This window comes from Nanorana parkeri, unplaced genomic scaffold (genome assembly GCF_000935625.1).
Source record: "Nanorana parkeri isolate BGI_ZX_2015 unplaced genomic scaffold, ASM93562v1 scaffold235, whole genome shotgun sequence".
In the NCBI taxonomy this organism is placed as follows: domain Eukaryota; kingdom Metazoa; phylum Chordata; class Amphibia; order Anura; family Dicroglossidae; genus Nanorana; species Nanorana parkeri.
Window position 1 is genome coordinate 35,644 of NW_017306503.1, and position 13,636 is coordinate 49,279.

The 13,636-nt window shown below is 41.7% G+C and overlaps 1 protein-coding gene across 2 annotated transcripts in view; it reads left to right on the top strand.

Annotated features, from left to right (window-relative positions):
- Positions 1–1,160: 1,160 nt before the first annotated feature.
- Positions 1,161–13,636, top strand: part of LOC108786934 (matrix metalloproteinase-18-like) — a 43,231-nt gene continuing 30,755 nt past the window's right edge. The window contains exons 1-7 of one of the 2 annotated variants that reach the window (XM_018556359.1): positions 1,161–1,298; positions 2,119–2,363; positions 3,167–3,315; positions 3,401–3,526; positions 4,749–4,910; positions 5,026–5,140; positions 5,330–5,463. In XM_018556359.1, coding sequence (XP_018411861.1) covers positions 1,197–1,298; positions 2,119–2,363; positions 3,167–3,315; positions 3,401–3,526; positions 4,749–4,910; positions 5,026–5,140; positions 5,330–5,463 — 1,033 coding nt within the window. In that variant the 5' untranslated portion in view covers positions 1,161–1,196. The remainder of the gene's footprint in view (positions 1,299–2,118; positions 2,364–3,166; positions 3,316–3,400; positions 3,527–4,748; positions 4,911–5,025; positions 5,141–5,329; positions 5,464–13,636) is intronic. The other variant, XM_018556358.1, reaches the window with a different exon arrangement.

Sequence of the window (13,636 nt, forward strand, 5' to 3'; positions counted from 1 at the left end):
CTGTATTGTTTTAGAAAAACTGTCACATGACACTAAACAAAAATGTATCAGTACTTGCATCTGTGAGTACTTGGGCAAGCATCAGTACTTGTATTTGAAAAACTGATATCGGTGCATCCCTAATATATATTTATTAAAATGAAATCATACATTAAAACAGGGATACACAAATCCCAGGAGCTGCGTGTGCTCCTTAAAAATGACAGCTGCCTCCTAACTTTTGAATGTTTCTCTAGTCTAGTCTTGGAGCTGGAAAACTATCTGTACTTTTACTTGTACCGAGTACGGTACTTGGTATCGGTGCATCCCTAATGAATAATATATTTAATACTACTAATTATTATTAATACTAGCAAAAGTGTGCCTGTTCTAGTATTGAAAAATTGGGGATAAAAAAAACCTTTATAACAAAGAAGTCTCTTAATGGGTAGTATTAGTAGGAGAGGGGGGCAGGGGGGAGAAGGGGGCAGTGTTTGGCTGCAACATCATGCTATCCTTTTCAAAAGTTAAAAAAAAAACTGAACAAAAGTTTATAATAATAATAACAACTACAACACTTATTAAGTAGTATTAACATTATTATTAACATAATTTAAACATACTTTGTATTATTATTAGTAGTAGTACTATTATTATTGTTATTACTAGCACTGTTTTTATTATTATTATTATTATTAATAATAATAATGTTGTTGTTATTATTAGTATTACTTTGGTTATTATAATTATTATTATTTTCCTGATGGATATTTCCATCTTCTTTTATATTTAGTCATCTATTTAATTTAATTACTTTGTATTTCTGTTATTTATTCTTTACTTTCATTTTTATAAAATATGTGAAAATAATTCAATCAATGTCTCAACCATAAAGCCATGTTTATTATTCAATGTGTTGTGGTACCTCAATGTCCATTTGCTTCACACCAAAACCTCATCCTGAGCATTAATCATCTATCAAGAGAAAATGTTGAGCAAGCGTGGGATGTACTTAGTTTACACTTTGTCATAACTTGTCAGAGAAAGAGTTTTATTTTTTTTCTTGCTGTGATTGGCGGAAGTTGTAAATGGTGAGTCACTTTCTGCAGACTGGCTCAGGCATCCAGGTACGATATATAAGGACATGCCTGGAACTCAGAAAATTATAGGAAAGCAGAAACACTTGAGAACACTTATCAATCAAAAGACTTCCAGAAATGAAGAACTTGTTTCTCGTTCTGCTACTTTCAGTAGCATACTGCTCCGCTTTTCCAGCTGAAACTCCACAGGACAGCGAAGAGAATGCCAAGTTTGCTGAAGTGAGTATATTCAAGGGAAAGTGTATGTGTGTGTATATACATATATATATATATATAATTTTTAATAACTATTTTTAATGCAGTATGTGCCTTTCTCTAAGTAGTAATGTATTAATTATGTGTGATGTATTAATGTATGGTGGTTGCAGCTTACTGTACCCTTCCCTTATTAAAAGTCTACCTGGTTGAAAACTTTTTATTTCATAAGTTACTCAGAGAGGCACAGAGACCCAATAGAGATTTAACGTATTTAATCAAGACCATTATAATAATAAAATAAACTATAGTGATTAAAAAAAGGATGTACACTGAATTTAATTAAGACATATTTCCACTATTATGCACAATAATGGATTAATCTTTAACACTGTCATTGATTTGATATATTATTTACCTAAATCAATCGAGCAGAGCTCCAGCCAAAACAATTTTTTTTTAAGTTGTAGAATCAGGAAGGGTTATAAGCCTTGGCAGATTCTTCTCGGTTCTTGTTGGAGAAATCTCCCCAAATGGGACACTGACGGAAATAAAACTAAATAACATTGCTATCCCAGTTTTAGAAGAAATCATTTTATACTTGATTTAAAGCAATGTTTTCAATATTTTCCACTTATGTTCTTAGATCTCCGATGTTTCCAGTAACCTTGTTAATATTTGGGTGGATTACACCACATGAACATATAACTTTTAGGAATTTGCAACACCATTAATCATCTGAATATATATTTTTCTGTTTTATCCCCTCCAGAACATCTTGATAACAAGAGATTCAGTATCAAATTAACAGATATTTCATTTCCTTTTTTTAAAATCTCTTCAGGAGTACTTGAAAAACTACTACAACCTGAAGACTGATGGGGTGCGCCAGGGCAGGAAGAAATCTGGAAGTCAGATTTCAGAGAAGATTCGCCAGATGCAGGATTTCTTTGGTTTGGAGGTGACAGGAAGACTTGACTCGGACACTATGGAAATGATGCACCAGCCCAGGTGTGGGTTTGTCGATGTGGGTGAATACAACATATTTCCAGGAAACTCCGGATGGAAGAAGAGTGAACTGACATACAGGTACAAAAGTTTCTCTTTTGTCAGCTTTCTACACATTAAAATACATGTAGGGTTCAGGAGGCTAATGCCATGGTATAGTAGAGAGGTAAATTGTGACTGGTGAAAATAATAATACAAGTTCTTCTATTAACGGGCATAATGGCTCAAGGTCCTGGAGGTGGCTCTTTTTGGCTATGAATAATAACTAAGCAAAATTTATTTCAGAATTGTATCTCACCAAAATTTTTTTTTATTTTGGAGTAGAAGGATAGGGTACCTGTCAGGTTTTCATTGCTATTACATTGAATTTTCTTGATAATCATTGTCTCCAGTGATGGAAGTGATGGAAAATAAATATTTTAGAATTGTCATCTCAACAGGAATAGAGGGTAATCTTCCATTGGGAACACCAATGGGGTTTTGATGGCAAATGTGTAAGAATCACTTCCTGTTGTATTTCTGGGACAGGAAGTGAGGAAAAATCAACGGATGACTCACAATAAATTACAAGGGTTCTAACTGTTCCTTGCAACAAAAAAAGTTTTGTCAACAGGTACACTTTGAGCAAATGTGCTGTGTTGACTTTAACTCCTAAATATGGCCCTCAAGAAGTGAGGTCTTACGAACCACACTGACATCAGCCTCTATCAGCCTGGAATGGCAGATGATACAAAACAATTGACTAGTCTTACTGGATTCTCTAAACATATACATACGATTCTGATAGTAACTAACACATTAAATATATAAATGGGTGGTTCTATGTTAATACCCCTTCAAAAAGGAATTGGAAATAATAGAAGCATTTGATTTTTTTTATTTAGGATAGTGAACTACACACCAGACATGGCCGCTGCTGAAGTGGATGCAGCTATTCAGAGAGCCTTCCAGGTTTGGAGTGATGTGACCCCCCTGACCTTTACCCGAATTTACAACAGTGTCGCCGATATTGAGATCTCATTTGCAGCACAAGGTATATTCATAAGTCAGTGTCATAACATATCAGATTGTAAACCTTTATATATAGAGAGATACATTTTTCTATTATTTTCTTACAGTGCACAATGACTTCTACCCATTTGATGGCCCACATGGGACTCTGGCACATGCTTTTGCCCCCAATAATGGAATTGGAGGAGATGCTCACTTTGATGAGGATGAAACATGGACTAGCGGATCCAGAGGTGAGTTATATTTTTTTTCCACAAACACATGACAGTGAAATCTAAAATTGGCTATTATTTCTGTGCATTAGTAACAGTTCTTAATTATTCCTTCTCACCCATTATATATTCTGTGTTTAAAACTAAATGGGTAATTGGTTATGTATATAAGCTTTTTACAAAGCTGTTTTTTTAACACCCAATCAGATGAAGAGAACATATTTTCCCCTCAAATTTGGTTTGTGAACATGTCACAGTTCTCACAGTTCTCACTTTCTCTTAGTGAATATCCCCAGGACCCTGTACGTGTTGCTTTAATATTTGCCTCAAACTTCTAAGGACAATGAATTTAATTACAACACATGTTTAAGGATTTGATTATCCTTTTTAAGGATTTGATTATTTACTCATTGTAAATCCTATGTGATCATGTGATTAAAGATTTAAAATTGCAAAAACCTCACTGTCCAATATGTTACCAAAAATGTTGCTTTAATATTAATATTAGTCTGATTTGGACAGCTAAGAGAGGGCCCCGAATGCTGGAAACTGCCCAAAAAGGTAATCAGAGTGCAAAGGACAAGTCACCAGTATTGCCTTTAAGCTCTCTGTAGCTGACCTACCATACCTTGTTCTATACTGTGTCTCTGTGTGGGGGCAGCCATCTTGGTAGAGGAATGGGTCTTTCCATTCTCATGTCAGAGCTGCCCAATGAAGACTAGTGATCAGATAACTGGTGGGGAAAATTAAGCAGCAAGAAAGGTTAATAAATGCATGTGGTGCAGATTCCTCCCTAGTAAGCAGCACAGAAAAGACATCTCCAAACCTTATATATACAACTAAGAGAATGTAGACACAGAAGTATGTAGGCACCCTCACATACCAGGAAGTGAAATGCTATTTTTCAGGAGGAATTGCAGATTAAGGGTGGATTATTTTAGTGTTTAGATACAATTAATATTCTAAATGTTCTTTATAACATAGTAAATCTTCACTTCTTCAGGTCCACTTTAGGAAACATGAAACACTAGAAAAAAGAATGCAAAGCATGTATATGAAATATCTGTTCAGCAATATACAAAATATGTACAATCACTGCAAGGTTATAGCTATTTATTGAGTACATTATTTGCTTCAGTAAGAGTACACTAACATTCCAGGATGGTGCCCACTACTTAGGTATGTTACAGATAAAGTACATGCAATGCCCATTCTAATTTTCTTATTCTTCGTTTCTTTCAAGGTTACAACTTATTCCTTGTGGCTGCACATGAATTCGGCCATTCCCTGGGTCTCTTTCACTCTAGTGACCCCAGCGCCCTTATGTACCCAACTTACCACTTCATTGAACCCAGTGAATTCCACCTCCCTGACGATGATGTTAGAGGAATTCAGTCACTCTATGGTAAGTAGAGGAAAATCACTAGCGATTCAAGCAGTAAATGGGTGGCTCAGATAATTCATATTTCATAGAGAAGGTTGCTGTATCATAACATGTAGTATTGTTACTTCATTTGCAGGAGCTAGAGAAGTCCCAGTGGTTCCAGAACAGCCAAGCAATCCCTCTTCCTGCCAGCCAATCACTTTTGATGCTGTGACAACTTTGCGAGGAGAGATCTTATTCTTCACCAACAAGTAAGTGTTAAAAAACGTTATGAGTTTATTGAGTTTTAAAGAAGGAGCAATGACATTCTACCTACTGATTAGGAGATAAAATGATAAAAAAATAGAGTGGAATTAAGAAAAGATGTAGCAAGATTATGTTCATGCAATAGTCTCTAAATAATTACACTGAAAATAATGTAACCCTTTTGTATTTCCCAGAACCTTCTGGCGTCAGATTTCTCAGGAGTCACAAGCTGAGCATCATTTAATCAAAACCTTCTGGGATGCCCTTCCAAATCACATTCAGGCTGCTTACGAATATCAAGACAAGGATCAGGTTCTTGTCTTCAAAGGTGTGTACATCTTATTTGTCTGGAATTTCACAGAAATGGTACAACTCATCTGAGTTGTTTCTACATACCTTCTTCTTGTGCCCCAGATTAGTGCATTTTAGAAAATAGTTGTTAATCATAAATGAGTTATGTTTTAATCAATTCAGTATTATTTTATTATTTAGGTGCTAAATACTGGGTTATCAATGGTTATGAAGTAACAAAGGATTCACCCAAAAGCATTTATGACTTGGGCTTTCCCCGCACTGTTAGAAGAGTTGATGCTGCAGTCCACGATGAAAACACAGGAAAGACCTACTTCTTCGTAGATGACAAATTCTGGAGGTAAGAGCATTTTATTGGCATTGCTTGATACGAATCAAATTAAATGCTATAGTATTTAAAGTTAACCTGGCCCAGATCATGTACATCTAAAGTATTTACATATTCTAAAGAACCCTAACCCTAAGTACTTTAAAACAAGTCCCCAATTACCTCTGTATCTATAAGCATTTTGAAGAAATTAAAGTCAGTATTAGTCTTCTAATGTAAATAACTAGGAGGTGTTTCTTAGGGTGCCCACACACCTTACGATAATCGTACGATAATCGCGGGAAATCTTACGGAAATGTTCGAAAACCCGCCGAGCATCTTACGATGTTCGGCGGGTTTGTGGCATGTCCGTACGATAACAGCCGTACTGGCCGGTGTGCGCAAGCATGGCTTGCGATCATCGCAAGTACGATCTGCCTATGCAACATAGGCAGATCGTACGTTTTTTTAAGTACCTTACAACCATCGCAAGACAAAAGTCTTGCGATGGTTGTAAGGTGTGTGCCCAGCCTTAGCTGTTGGAAACTGAATTAAAGCCCCCATTCGCAGTGTTTTGTTATGCATTTCCTGAAGTGCGACAATGTGCTTGGTGCCCATTCATGACTCAGAATTGTGTGTCACTTGTAGCCTGAAAAAGTATGTGAGTTTCTAGGGGCAGAATTGTGCATTTTAAAGGGAGCACATGCAAAACATGGAGTTTTTGTGTGATTTTGCACTTTACAACTATCTCTTTCACCTAGTAAATAGCTCAAGCCTTACAAATGCCTAGAAAGTGTGCAAAAGAACATACTTCATAATCACCTGAAAATGATTATGCTTAATGGGGGCAAACCCAGCTCTAGAGTCTTTGTTGTGATCTTTGATGATCTTCAAGGTGTGGCAGTGCATGGCAATGCCACGATTTAGTATGGCAACTTTGGCGCCCAGGACTCCCAGCCAGGGGGGCTGAGAGGTTCCACAATGTGAATACCTTTGGAGAGGAGGAACTGGCTGTTCAATTCCTTACAGGTTTTCCATACTGTAGTGGGATGGGATCTCCAGTCCTGGAGCCAGGTGTTGCCAGTGGCCAGGTTGAGCTGATCAGGTGGCTGAGAGCAGCCTTATTAGGAAGCCAGCCCAGTGCTTTAGAGGAGAGTTGTGGGTGTGCTGCAAGCACACAACCACGGGCAGACTCTGCTGCGTGCGTGAGCACAAGGGACACATCAAGGAAGGCTGGAGAGGTGCAGAGGGTCTGTGATCCTGAGATGCCTGTCGGGGAGACAGAGAGAGACAGTGACCCACAAGGGGTGGATGCTAAAAGTCTTGGACCTGAGGACTGTATTTCCAGGGAAAGTCCTGGCACTATAACACTGGGAGTGTTTGGGACAGCCCGACGTCGGTGAGACCAAAACATGATGTATTTATGAGAGTCCAAGGAACTGTTATGCTTTGTTTATGTTGAAGAAAAGCAAGTTATGTTGTGAAGTTCATGGCCTGTTGACCTTTTGAATGAATAAAGACTGTCCTTTTATGTTAAAGTCGGCTTCAGGAGTGGTCACTTAGCGCTTACCATTGTGCTATATTCCCCAAACATCACAAAGGGTACAGAATTCTATTTAAAGTGACCCTGTATAAGTATATTGCAGGGGTGGGCAACCCTAGCACAACAGCTGTGGTGAAACTAGAAATATAATAAGGCATTGCAATACGGAAATCCACAGGCAGGACTTCCAGAGGCATAGGCATGACAGATTGTGTAGTTTCACCACACCTGGAGTTCCGGGGTTGTCTATCCAGGTTGAATTGTATATGCTGCCTGTATCTTATTTTTGAACCTGTAGTGAAATTTCAGTTATAATTCATTTCCAACACCTAATAAAATCAGAAATTAATTTTTCTCAAATTTGCCAAACATCTCATTGTTCTTTCAACTTATATAGGTTCACTACACGGTGTTATACTTTTTATAAATTTTCCCCTTATGAAAAACCACTATAAAAATATGTGGAAACTTTTTTTTTCTCATTTGATCTAAAATATGAAGTCAGATAGTTCCATTTCATATTATCTTGCTTATTCATCATAATGTTTTTTTAATTTGGTCCTCATTGTAGACTTCATTTAGGGGTTGTTTAAATAATTGTATTAACAATATTATAGTTGTCATTATTAAGTCTCCCCAGATTCATAAAATTCTATTAAAATGGTCTTGGTTTAACCTGGCTGGTTCTTATCTTTTGCAGTTTTGATGAAAAAAAGCAAGCAATGGATTCTGTAACTCCTAAGAAAATAATTGATGGCTTACCTGGTGTTGGAAGCAAAGTTCATGCTGCTTTCCAAAAGAATGGTGAGTAAATTAAGTGGAACTATGTATTGAAATTAGGGACCCCATCAGAGGAATAAAAATACATGTATCTTCCTGAAACATTCATCAGGAACACAAAATGATCAAAGATTTACTATCTTTAGAGGGATGTTTACTTGTCGGTGCGTTAAAGTAGCTCACAGTAAAATGCAGTCACTCAGGAAGAAACCATAAGACGCCATTGAGTGTAATTAAGTTTCCCTAAGAAAAAACAAGGGTCTACTGTAGTGTACCTTAAAGTGAACCCAAGCTTTAGCCATTTAGGGGAAAGCAGCAGGTTCCGTTTAGAGTATACCCAAACCCCCCCAAAAATATATAATATATTGGAAATTACCAGTCCTTAGATGTGGTGGCCGCATTTGTTTTCTTGTATCAGGCTTTATTGTCACCTGGTGATCCTGCCAGTAATACATTTCCTGTACTGACAACTCACTGTTTGAGTATCTATGATAAAGCAGCTTTGTCACCCTAGGACAGAAACTGTTAGAACTACAAGAACCCCCCGCCCCCCTTCCTTTTGCCATGGGTATGGGGGCATATTACTCATCCACTTTCTCCCATGTATCAACACTAGACCATGTTGGTTAGGACAGTGCAATTAAATGGGGGCTGACAATGAGTCCTCAGCCCTGTGTAAACTCCAAGCTGGGACTGATATGAGCAATCAATACAAAATGAATTCATTTTCAGAAATAATTTTTAAAAATACAAACAAACATTTTTTTTTTCTTTTTAGGACTTCTTTATTTCTTTGATGGTCACCATCAGTATGAATTCAGCTCTGCTAAAAAGAGAGTCACTCGTTTACTGAAGAGCAACAGCTGGCTAAAGTGTGGAAATGCAAACAACAGAGTGATCAGCCTGAAGAAAGCTCTTATAAAATAATGTCTGCAAGACTTTTTCATGTTTACATTTATTTTTTTAACTTATTAATTATGATATTATTTTATATATTATGTTTTTTAAAATAAATTTTATATATAATATCAGTACATCTTTGTGTTGTTTTTCATAAATCACGGGGAAAATAGTTGCTATACTTGAGTTACATGCAACACAAGACCGGGGTAAAAGGGGCATACAGGGGTGGACACTACAGGAAAGACACATGGGAGAGGGGAGGCTCCATCGAATCTAGCAATCCAGTTAGGGCCGCAGTGGCATTAGATAGTTGTATTAGATACAGTGTCCCAGTCCTCATCCCGTAGGAGAGACCCAGTCCCATTATAAGGCCAGAAATGCAGCTGTGTCCATATATAAAATCCAAGGGGTCCATAATACTGCACATTGTGCCTGACGCTCATGTAGTGAGGCTGTCAGCTCTTCAAAGCGCATGATCAAACACAACTCGGCAATCCATTCCTGCACGGTGGGGGTGACCACCGTGTTCAATGGCGAGGGCGCAATGTTGCGTGCCGCAGCCAGGAAGAAACAAAGTAGGTCCTTCTTAACTGGAGCCAGGCAAAATCGAGAGAAGTGCTATTTTAGGGGACGGTGTTAGGTCGGTTCCCATTACCTGATTATAGATGTCGAAGAACCGAGTCCACAGGGGTGCCAGTAGTGGGCAGCTCCACCAGATGTGTAGGAGGGTGCCCTACGCGTTCAGACACCGCCAACAGGAGGAAGACCCATCGGGAATATTTTATGTAAAAGGGTCGGGCTGCGGTACCAGCGGGTCAAGATTTTATAGCCCTTCTCCTGGGCCAAGCTAGCCACTGAGAGCTTATGGGTGACCATGCATGAAGTTCGTATTTCTTCATCAGTGAGTATGATATCCAAGTCCGATTCCCATCTTGCCATGAATGGGAGACGGCCCTGGTATCTCATCGTAAGTAATTGACGGTACAGTAGGGAGATGACATGAGTGGGCGGGTCTTTTTGACAACAAAGTGACTCAAACCAGGAAAGAGGGCGTTGTAGGGTTACCCGGTCTCTCATAGTGGTGTAGAACGCATGTTGTTAGAAGTAGGGTAACCACGCTCCTGGCGTATGCGGACAATCCGCAAGTAGGGTAGCCAAGGGTTTCAGGTGTATTACCCTTACTGGGGGTCATGGGTCCCTCAGGGGAAGACAAGACATGAGTTCTAGTCAGAAGGTCCCATACTCTCAAGAGGGGCGGAAGGGTGAAAGGGAGCATTGAGGAGTGGGGGCGGTGGGTAGGAGCAAGCCAAGGTACTGAGAAGGGGAGTACCGGAGCGATATGTGATTCCAGGGCAACCCAGAGCTTGTGAGCTTCATGGTGTTTTTGATCAAGGATCTGGGCAAGGAGCGTAGCGTAGTAGTAAGTTTTTAAGTCAGGTAGGGCTAAGCCCCCTGAGTCCTTCGAGCGGACCAAGATGTTGTAGGCTAGTCGCGGGCATTTACCGTTCCAAATAAAGCAAAGCAGCACCGTGCGCAATTGACGGAAGAACGGGCCGGTAGAGTAATGGGGAGAGTTTGGAAGAGATATAGAAAGCGGGGGAGAATGTCCATTTTAAAGAGCGCAATCCTGCTCATCCAGGAGTGTCGTAGGGAGGTCCAGGTCTGAAGACTAGAGATAGTAGATTGGAGAAGCGGGGCAAAGTTCAGGCGGTAGAGATCTGCCTGATCCGAGGACAAAAGTACGCTGAGATATCTAATAGCCGATTTTTGCCATTTGAAGTGAAAATGCTCCTGGACTTGGGCAACCTCTGTCGAGGGGAGGGAGACGTTAAGGGCCTCAGTTTTATGTAAATTCACCTTAAAGTTGCTGACGAAACTGAACCTCCGAAATCCCCCTAGCCAGGAGGGAAAACCAACACGGGGGTTGGATACGTAGAGGAGAACGTCGTCCGCGTATAGTCCAAGCTTGTAATGGTGGTCCCGAACGCAGATCCCTTGGATGGAATGGTTTAGCTGTATGGCTTCCGCAAGATGCTCCATTGCCAGAATGTACAGATACGGGGACAGTGGGCATCCTTGTCTGGTTCCATTCCGGATGGAAAAAGGAGAGAGGAGACATGGATGGAAGGAGGAGAGGGGGGTGAAGGGGAGATGGTGGTAATGGTGGTCCCGAACGCAGCTGTGGGGCAGTTGTAAACAGCCATAATTTTCGCCACAAATTAGTTTGGCAGTCCAATTTGTTCCAGGGTGAGAGCAAGGAAATCCCAGTTAAGGCGATCAAACACCTTTTCTGCATCAACTGATAGAAGGCACATAGGAAGGCCGGCGGCTTTAGAATGGCGCATGAGTGTTAGCGTCTTGATAGTATTGTCCCTGGCCTCGCGAAACGGGACAAAGCCCACCTGATCCATGTGGATAAGGGACGGGACGTAGTGGCCTAGGTGATTAGCTAGGAACTTAGCGTAAAGTTTAAGATCCACGTTGATAAGGGAGATCGGGCGGTAGTTAGAACAAATCGTCAGATCTTTGTCGGCTTTAGGGATGATTGTGATATGCGCTTCTTGCGACTGGCGGGTGAAGGGGCAGTCCGCTGAGACGGCATTAAAGGTGGTGTTGAGCAGGGGGGCTAGTAAATCCTGGAAATGTTTATAAAAGGCACCAGTAAAGCCATCTGGCCCCAGGCTCTTCCCGGAGGGGAGTCCCCTAATGGAGCCCTCAACCTCCTCCAAAGGAAAAAGGTTCCCCCAGAAGGGTCACAGCTTCAGCCGGAATAGTCGGGAGCGGAGTGGCCGCGATATATGAGGCAGGTCGTTCTGGAGGGTCCGAGGTCGGGGAGGTCGTTCCTGGGGCAGGTGAGTTGTATAAGTCGGCGTAGTAAGCCTGGAACGCTTGCCCAATCTGATGGGTGCTGTGAACCACCTGGGCGTCTTTCGTCTGTATTTTAGGGACGTATGTGCGTGTAAGTTGCGTACGTACGGATCGTGCCAACAGTCGCCCGCACTTATCTCCATGTTCATACAAGGATCTGCGCAAAGATTCCCTATACTTAAGGGAGCTTAGATCCAGGAGGGATCGGAGGTGGGAACATTTCTGTCCCATCGCTAGTAAGACGGAAGGAGCGCGTGCGGCCTTATGTTGTAGTTCTAGAGTGTGGATGTCGCTCAACAGGGTGGTAATCTCCTTCGAGCGCTCTTTTTTCAGGCGAGTGGCATGGGAAATAAGGACACCCCTGAGTAGGCATTTAAAGGCCTCCCACTTGACTGGCGGGGCGGTATCGTCTGTGGCATGCATAGCAATGAAGGTGGAGATCGCGGACTTGACGGCATCTACCGTAATGGGATCGCATAGCAGTGTTTCATTAAGTCGCCACGTGAAAGAGCATATGGGGGGGCTGCCCAGGGAGACAGAGAGCTAGAGAAACAGGGTAGTGATCCGACCATACCTGGGAATCAATCGCTGCGTGGGGGTCCCACGAGAGAAGATGATGGGAGACCAGAGAATAGTCAATACGACTATGGGAGCAATGGGGGAAGGAGTAAAAGGTGTAATCCCTCACAGGGGTTTAGTATCCGCCATATGTCCACCAGCTAGAGACGGTGAAAGCGGGTCCGAAGCCGATTCAGTTGCGACAGAGAAACAGAGGATCTCCCCGAGGAAGAGTCCAGTCGGGTACCAAAGGAAAACTAAGGTCCCCGCCCAGTACTATATAGCCCTCTGCAAACGTCTCCAACCGGCGGAGTATGGACAGGAAGGCAGGCAATGGGGATTGGTTAGGCAGATAAACATTAACAAATGTGAAGGTCTTAAGCAAGTTGTGAGCGTTTACATGGCTCATTCAGTCCCTGAACATTCAGGGAGACAAACGTCACAGGTAAAATGGGGCATCAATCCATGCAGCAGTTAACCAAAAATTGCAGTCCGGTGGAGCGCCAGACACACAAAGGGAGAGGGACAGGAGACACGTAGACAAGAAAGATAGAAAGGGAAGAAAAGAGATCCACACACCAAGGGGGGAAAGAGACGACAATAAACATACAGACAACCTAAGGGGAAGAACCAAGTCTTCCATTGGGCACAGCAGGGTACGCCAACCCAGCTGACTAGCCTATGGGGGGTATGGAGAAACCAAGGGCAACAGGTTTCGCTCCAACATCAGAACCGGGCATCGCCATAAACAAAACATTAACTGTGGTCATTCAACAGGAAGTGCCAAATTTGTAAATGCAGTGGAATGGTCGTTCCATAAACAAAACCGTAACATGTAATAACATAAGGCAATAATTGTAGATCTAGGTACGTTCAGTACCTGTGAGGATCAGCCATTGCACAATGGAGAGGGGAGGGGGGATGGGAGAAGATGGAAAGGCAATGTTTGGGAGCGGGAGGGATGGGCGGGAAGCAGGATATGGGTCAGAGTGCAAAGTTCAAACATCCCATGGTTAGTGGACTCACATGGGTTCGGGGGTAAGTTAGGGTGCTGCCCCCCACCCCTCCCGCCATCATACCAGGCTACAGCTAGGGTCCATCACACGGGTGGGGAGGTGTCCACTCCTTGGGCGGGTCCTCCATATGGAGCATAGACCCAGTACAACTATACTACGGTGCGTAGTCCTAGTTAAGGCAATGCAACAAGGAAAAAGCCTGGTAAACCAGGCG